At 50.2% G+C, this 7,981-nt stretch overlaps 1 protein-coding gene across 1 annotated transcript in view; it reads left to right on the top strand.

Annotated features, from left to right (window-relative positions):
- The first annotated feature begins 423 nt into the window (after positions 1–423).
- Positions 424–7,981, top strand: part of LOC123755003 (forkhead box protein A2) — a 15,924-nt gene continuing 8,366 nt past the window's right edge. The window contains exon 1 of the mRNA XM_045737384.2: positions 424–1,271. Within this exon, the coding sequence (XP_045593340.2) occupies positions 561–1,271 (711 nt within the window). The 5' untranslated portion in view covers positions 424–560. The remainder of the gene's footprint in view (positions 1,272–7,981) is intronic.

The following is a 7,981-nucleotide window of genomic DNA, read 5'->3' as shown; positions in this document are numbered from 1 at the left end:
CAACTGGTCGACAAACCCGCCACCTACTGGTCGACACACCCGCCACCAACTGGTCGACACACCCACCACCAACTGGTCGACAAACCCGCCACTTACTGGTCGACAAACCCGACACCTACTGATCGACACACCCGCCACCTACTGGTCGACAAACCCGCCACCTACTGATCGACACACCCGCCACCTACTGGTCGACACACACCCGCCACCTACTGGTCGACACACACCCGCCACCTACTGGTCGACAAACCCGCCACCAACTGGTCGACACACCCGCCACCAATTGGAAAACAACAGACATTCACCGAAAGTGCAACCGAGACAATAACATTGGTTAGATTGTCTTCGATCAAGAAGTGTATCTCGAGTCGTCGTAACGACTCCACGACATATGCTTGTCCACCGTCGCCATATCCTCGCTGTTGCTCGGTCATATATGTTGGACTTGCTGGAGACGTTCTCCCTCGGGTGCCTGGAGACCGGGTGAAGCATAGAGCGACCCCAAGTCTCCGATGTCTCGTTGCCACAACCTCGGAGGAAAGTAAAGGCGCGTGGACTTTATGTCGGAGACCGGAGGGCGGGAGAGCTTGCAGGTGGTGTTGCGAGGGCGGGAGTCCGCCGCCAGGATGCAGGGGCCACCACTCTACCCTCATCAGTACGCCACCAAAGTCAGCTCCAACGCTCTCCACCACAAGCCCTTCACCTCAGGCGGCAGCAACGCCCCTACCTGTATGGTGGGAATGAACAAGCCCGCCCACTATCACACTCAATACACCAACACAACGCGCCACCCATGCTACCCCATGCCCACGAGCGGCGGCGACGTCCACCAGTCTGACGGTGCAGGACACGACAACAGCGGCAGTGTGATGGGTTTCAGTGGCTATAGCGCCTTCAGTAGCGACACCAGCATGGGCGGCGGTGACGACTTGACCTCACTCACCTGGCTACATTCTCTAGACATGGGCGGCATGGTGCCCCACCTGGCCACGCCGCCCACGCCCCCGGCCTCCCCACAGCCCCACAACCCTCTGCCGCCCACGCAAACCTCACACACGCCCCCAACAGACAGGAAAAGGAAGGCGGAGGTGCAGGAGAAGTTAGACAGAATAGACTACTCTCAGGACGGTAGCGTGAAGCCGCCCTACAGCTACGCGGCGCTCATCGGTATGGCCATGAAGGAGAACCAGAACAAGATGACCCTCTCGGCCATTTACAAGTGGATTAAGGAGAACTTTGCTTATTACAAGACGGCCGACCCCTCTTGGCAGGTAAGGTTGCTACGCCAACACCTTGTTCTAGTTATACCACCTGCCTGCACTCGCCTATTTTAAGTCACCCACCGTTCAGTTTTAAGTTCTTGATCAGGGTACTCGCCTCCTTTGGCAGCTCACCTGTTCAACGATTCTTGAACAGCTGGGCCGTCCTCAGGCTCGGCTCACTCACGCTGCGACCCTCCCAGACAGGACACAAATGAAGACGAGTTACATTAACGAGGCTGAAGATATGATGGCTAAAATCCCGCATCAGAAAATAAAGAAACGACGACGTTTCGGTCCGTCGTGGACCATTATCACACAACCTGACAATTGTCCAGGACGGACCGAAACGTTGTCTTCATTTCCTGGTGTGTAGTTTGTTCATCACTCAAGTGAACGTTTTCCATTGTTAACCTTAAACTAATTTATCAATATATATATTTTATTGCTTTGTGTGTAGTTAAAACTAAAGTAGGTTTAGTTAGTCGTTTTGTGTCTGTTGGCGAATACTTGTATTTTCAAACCTGACCTCTGGCAAGACTCGTCCAATGGACAGTCGACTTCCAGGACGAGTTCGTCAACTTACCAAGAGGTGCCGCCGCCCCCCGTGGTCTTACCAAGAGGTGCCGCCGCCCCCCGTGGCCTTACCAAGAGGTGCCGCCGCCCCCCGTGGCCTTACCAAGAGGTGCCGCCGCCCCCCGTGGCCTTACCAAGAGGTGCCGCCGCCCCCCGTGGCCTTACCAAGAGGTGCCGCCGCCCCCCGTGGCCTTACCAAGAGGTGCCGCCACCCCCCGTGGCCTTACCAAGAGGTGCCGCCGCCCCCCGTGGCCTTACCAAGAGGTGCCGCCGCCCCTCGTGGCCTTACCAAGAGGTGCCGCCGCCCCCCGTGGCCTTACCAAGAGGTGCCGCCGTCCCCCGTGGCCTTACCAAGAGGTGCCGCCGCCCCCCGTGGCCTTACCAAGAGGGGCCGCCGCCCCCCGTGGCCTTACCAATGCGAGAAGCCACAACCCACAGCAGTAGTACCAAAAGGGGGGTGTCATTACCCTCCCCAGTGTTGCCAATATGCCAGGTCGGAGCTTCAAAGGAATGCTCATATTGAAACATTTTTACGGGATAGGAATGAGCGTCACGTCGGTGGGGAGGACTTTTCTGCTGGTAATTGTGGTACGTTTGCTCTTGTGTGCGTGTATGACTATGTATGTGTGCGTGTATGACTATGTGTGCGTAGTCATGTAGCATATTTATACACGTACAATGATTAAACGACGATGAAGGGGGGAGGGGGTGTTGTGAGCGTGGCAATCATGCACTTAAGTTGCACCAAGTTACTGCCATCGACTGCCAGGATCCCAGAGTTCCAATTCGTCAAGATCAGCAGCACCTTGCTCTGGCGGCTGTAGACTCGCTTTATTAGATTCCAATAATGTCAGCAAGAAAAGCAAGTTCTAGACAGTGTGAGGACGTCACACTCCTCCCTAAAGGAGGAGGACAACCTCGCCACACAGCTCTTCAACATCAACTCATCAAAGTTCGAATCCTTGAACAAATCCACAAGGGCCGTGACGAGGATTCGAACCTACGTCCGAGAGAATCCCAGACGCTGCCTTAATCCGACGGATTTGTTCATTCGATTCATCACGCTATTGTGATTTCTTTGTGTATTGAACACGCCATGTTTATTGTGCTAAAGCTTGTGTTTCGTCAGAGCTGGGTAGCTAGATGGTGGGCCAGCACGAGCTGCTGACACCCTCAAGACTTACCCAAGTATATAAATGGATAAAAAGTATAACTAAAGGGATATAAATAATGTTTTAAATTTATCAACACAAAATAGAAAACGGAACAATAGATATGAATTCGATACGTCTAGATTTAGGACAGACTTCTGTAAATACTGGGTTTGGTAATAGTCTTGTAGATTTATGGAACAGATTACCAGGTATCGGTAGTCGTGGGCTCGCTGGATTGTTTCAAGCGCAGGCTAGGCATGTATATGAATCAGTTTGGGTGGGTGTTAATAGGAGCTGCCTGGTATGAGCTAAACAGACCTTCTGCAGTATGGTTTGTCTTATGTTCATAACTGATAAGTGCCACGTCGCCTCTTACAGTTTCCTCATTTGATGCTATAAACTACCTTTGTTGTCACTACCAGACAGTTTTGTTTCTGTGAGCGTAATTACTACTTGGATTCCCCCTCGTGTGTCCATTCTCCAAGTTCATATACTTGTGGCTGCAGGTAGGTTTTATTGGCTTAAACACAACGTAAACTCTTTTTCCCAGTTTACCACATGAAATGCTCTATAAACTTGAGAGTTGAGAGCAGGGTAAACACTGAACAAAACTCCCCGAGGAATGAACACGGGCCGAGAGAGGGGACCTGACTGCAGAGTCACAACAACGGGGCTGAACATTACACAACCAACCCCACACGTCTGAAAATAAAGGAAGAGTCGACGTATCGGGCCTCCCTGGACCATTGTCACGTCGTGTAGAGATGATTGTTGTTTAAGATTCGCTACTTGGAATAAAAAGTTCCAAGTAGCACGGGCTATGGTGAGCCCGTAGTGGACTTACCTGGCACAGGAGCGGCGTGTGATTAAAACTTACTTAGAGCGCTGAAGGTCAATATATAAGGTAAGGATGCGAGATGAAAGGTTAGAAGTATACCATGGGAGCTAATAAGCCAAAACGAAAACTGCCAACGGTCTAATGGCAAAATCAAATAGGCGAAATAGAAACAAAACAAAAACAGAACACCAGAATAGAAAGAAAAGAGCGGAGAGAGGCTAAAGTTACGTCAGATCACGTGTGACATTTAACTATGTGGCGGGAAAGGTAAGATCCAAGAGCAACAAAGCCTGTACTGGGGGGGCTCCTGTTGAGAATGAGAGCAGATTCGACAAGACGGCGTCTATGGACGGTAGAGGCGGAAAAGATTATTTTAGAAGACCAATTACAGGACGCTTGGCCCCCCTAAGATGACAAGAGAGAGAGAGAACATTGTTTGTGCTTGTCCATAACACTTCTTTTGTGTTCTTTTAGTCAGTCATTAAGAGTACGGCCAGTTCCCTAAAGTCTTGGCGAGGATAAGAGCATAAAACAGAATCAACACGAGCAGCGTTGGACGCAGGATGAGCAGCGTTGGACCAGAGTGCTACGAAGTGTGTTGGTTTGTCGAAAGTCTAATGTTATATCAAGAGAACGAAGTGTATTAAGTGAGATTTATTAGTTCAGCTGTGAAGGGAAGGCACAACGCAGTGTTGTAGTGTTGGAAGCGCAAGTTGGGTAATGGACGGACCCAAACATCGCCACTTTCTTTATTTTCAGATATGTGGGTTGAAAGATATGATTAATGATACTTGATACTTGCGGCAAGTGACGAGGCCAGCTGAAGCTGTGCCTGGACAAGCTCCTTCAGTCTACAGTAACAAGGGCACTGCACTAAACAATCGAGACACTACGCATCTTCTCAGTCAGTTAATCGCCAAGAGGCGGAGCCCAAAGACTGCAAATCATTCCCCCGTCAACACAAATAGGCAACACAACACCTACATACTCATCCCTCCTCCTCCTCCTCACTTGATCTCTCCCAAGCGCTACCACACAAAACGCTTCAATTGGAAATCCAGTTCTAAACTCGGCAAGATGTATATGTATGTATACGTTCATAAACAAGATGAAAGCGTACCTCTCCTCCAGTAATAAGAGGTCGGCAAAAAAGGATTACGTTTCCCAAGAAGGGAGCTGTTGTATGTGGACGCGCACAAAATGGATTATTTTTTTTTTTTTTTAGGATTAGACGAAATGAAGCGCTGGATGAAAGAGGATTGAATTTTGTTCAATTTTTTGTCCGTATTTTATAAAGTGGATCTACAGACTTGGAGCACAGGAAGAGTTGGATCTCACAGTGCGTGGATTCCGGCCTTTAGTCTGAGCTATGCTTGCGATGCTGTTGTCTTAGTGAATAGGATTTTATGTGGCGGTTTGTATATCCTCCTCCCCCCTCCCCCCTCCCCCTCCCCCCCCCCCCCCTCTCTCTCTCTCTCTCTCTCTCTCTCTATCTCGCCCGTGCAGACTCTAATCTCAATGTTGAATGGTAGACGCTTTGCTGACAATTTGCAAGGGTCGAACAACTGGCTCCCTCAACAGAACGAATATATGTTTATCGAAAGACCACTTGAATATAACAAGCTCTACTTAGACTGTTTGGATTAAACAGAACTCGTCAATAACACAACTTCCCACTGAGAAGTTAAAGCGACTGTCTTGGTAGAAAGACCACCTGGCTAATAGCAAACCTCCAAGTAAAATGACCACCTGGATAAAATGAAGGGAAGGGAAGGGAAAGGGGAGGGCCTGGGCCCGGTCACAAGCCGTCTGCTCCTCTACCCGCCTGTGTGTAAAACATTCATTAACAAGAAACACTTGACAAGGAATTCAGATCAGACGACAAACAGAGATAACGGGTTGAGACTAGATTAGATGCACCAGTCAAAATAATGGGTGTCTATAGGGCCTCGTGTGACCCAAAACACCCTATTGCAACGAGTTTTTTTTTTTGGGTGGAGGGGGAGGAGTTCCTGCATAAAGTAGTTTAGTTTCTGATAAAATAATAATGACGGACAAACCACAGTAGTTTGTGGTAATTGCCGCCATATAGTTCATTGGCATCAGACCATAATGGTGTCACGGTAGCCAGTACGGTGACACACAGTCGACGCTCATCAGCTTGGTGCACAGTTGAAAATAAAAATCAACTTGAGAAAACGAAAGGAGAGAGAGGGAGCCCCGCCCCCCCCCCCTTCACCTCGTCCCCGTATCCCAAGAAATGAGTAGTGTGGCACTGCCTGGCAACCCCCCCCAAATGGCCCACCTACTCCCACAGCCAATCAATACCAAGGAACTGCTTGTTTGGTGCACCTGGATGGTTACAGCGGTGAATAATTAGGTGTGCGTGGCGAGGGAGGTGTGGGGGGGGGGAGAGGAGGCCAGACGAGGCGTGGGAGAGTACAGGACCCCGAGTTTGTTTGTTGGGGGTTCACGGCATTTCAACCCAAAGGTGGTGGTCCTTATAACCGGGTCGGGAGTCATGCACAAGATGGGGTCGGTTGTTGGCGAGGAATGGCGGGGGGGGCCGAGGGGGGTCAAGGAGGGAGCGAGGACACAATGCAGGCAGGAGGAGGATGGATTAGGGGAACATAACTTAAAAAATAAGAATAGAGACGTAGAGTGAACCGAGGTGATTGACAGTTGAGAGAGGCGGGACCAAAGAGCCGGAGCTCGACCCCCGCAAGCACAACTAGGCTGAGTAGTGAACCGAGTGACGGTGAGGAGTCACCGTAGTCACTGAAAGGTATACTCAGGCAGCAGACCCCCTCTGGCCAGACGCAGGCAGCAGACCCCCTCTGGCCAGACGCAGGCAGCAGACCTCAGTAGGTGCTAAACGGAGCCAGCAGCTAACAAGAGTCAGTACTCTGGACGACTGAGTGGAAGAGCGAGTAACAATGAGTGACCAGAGGAGACGGGAGGGAGAGAGACCAGAGATGAGGATAATTAATAATGGAGGAGTGTGAGGCGTGACGCGGGAGGCTTAATATTAATGAGGGAAGAGCGGGTAAAGACAGATGAGGGGCGAGGCTTACTGATGGACACTCACAGTGATGGCTACTTTGTTGATGAGTGTCAGTACTGAAGTGTGAGGGGTGGTGGGGGGAGTGTGAGGGAGGGTTGAGGGGGTGGGGGACATGTGATGGGGGGAGGGAGAGGACGGGGGGGGGGGAGTGTGATGGAGAATTAACTAAAGATAAGGAGTAACAAGAGCTAGGCAGCGTCTAAGAATGAGTGATAGGTGTCGGAGGAACGTCTGGACGGGTCGCTGGGGACACGAATCCACCAGAGACACACATCTCACACACACACATATGTACTCAACGAGACAGATGCCGCCCAGAGTTACAGCCTCGCTCCTGTGCCAGGTAAGTCCACTACGGGATCACCATAGCCCGTGCTACTTTGGAACTTTTGTTCCAAGTAGTTGAATCTAAAATAACAGACGTCGCCTCCTACATCTTTCCACTGGACATAACTCCACAGGATGAGCAAATATAAACAAACACAAGAACCCCCTCCCCCCTCACCAGGTGCACGAAGGGGGTGGGGGGGGTGGGGGCGGGATCCATCCAGTGCTGATTGGCAATTCTGCCGCTATACTAAATGTCAGGCGAGGTGGGGGGGGGAAGGTGGCTGGAAGGGCAGGCGCTTGTACAGTACTCTGTAGTGATGACTGTGTGCGCCTACATAACTTCTTCACCAGAATTTAGAGCATTGAGTTCTTAGTTCTTCGACGCCGCCAACCTTTTAACAGTCGACCTTTTAAACTGTAATGATGCCAAACTACTTTTTCCCTTTAGCCAGGTTATGTGTCAGACTGCTTGTCTCAGCGTTCACTCACCTGTTTGTGAGCGATTGAAATCCAGGTGTTGCGTCCCGCCCTTCAGCTATTAATAATTCCGTTCGACACCTCCACCAAACAAGTGGAGTTTGTCGTGCACTCCACTACCTCACTATACTCTCCTATTGCAACCCGTCCTCAGATGAAGTCCATTTTATCCAGCGGTCGACCCCAAAGACGCATTCATCACCAATTTTAACATTCTTTTCATCCAAAACAGAATTTTTCTCAAATATAAATTAATATTATTATATATTAGCATATTGTGCAT

This window comes from Procambarus clarkii, chromosome 28 (genome assembly GCF_040958095.1).
Source record: "Procambarus clarkii isolate CNS0578487 chromosome 28, FALCON_Pclarkii_2.0, whole genome shotgun sequence".
NCBI classification, from domain to species: Eukaryota; Metazoa; Arthropoda; class Malacostraca; order Decapoda; family Cambaridae; genus Procambarus; species Procambarus clarkii.
Note: the sequence above shows the minus strand (reverse complement) of the source record. Positions and strands in the feature narration are given on the sequence as shown.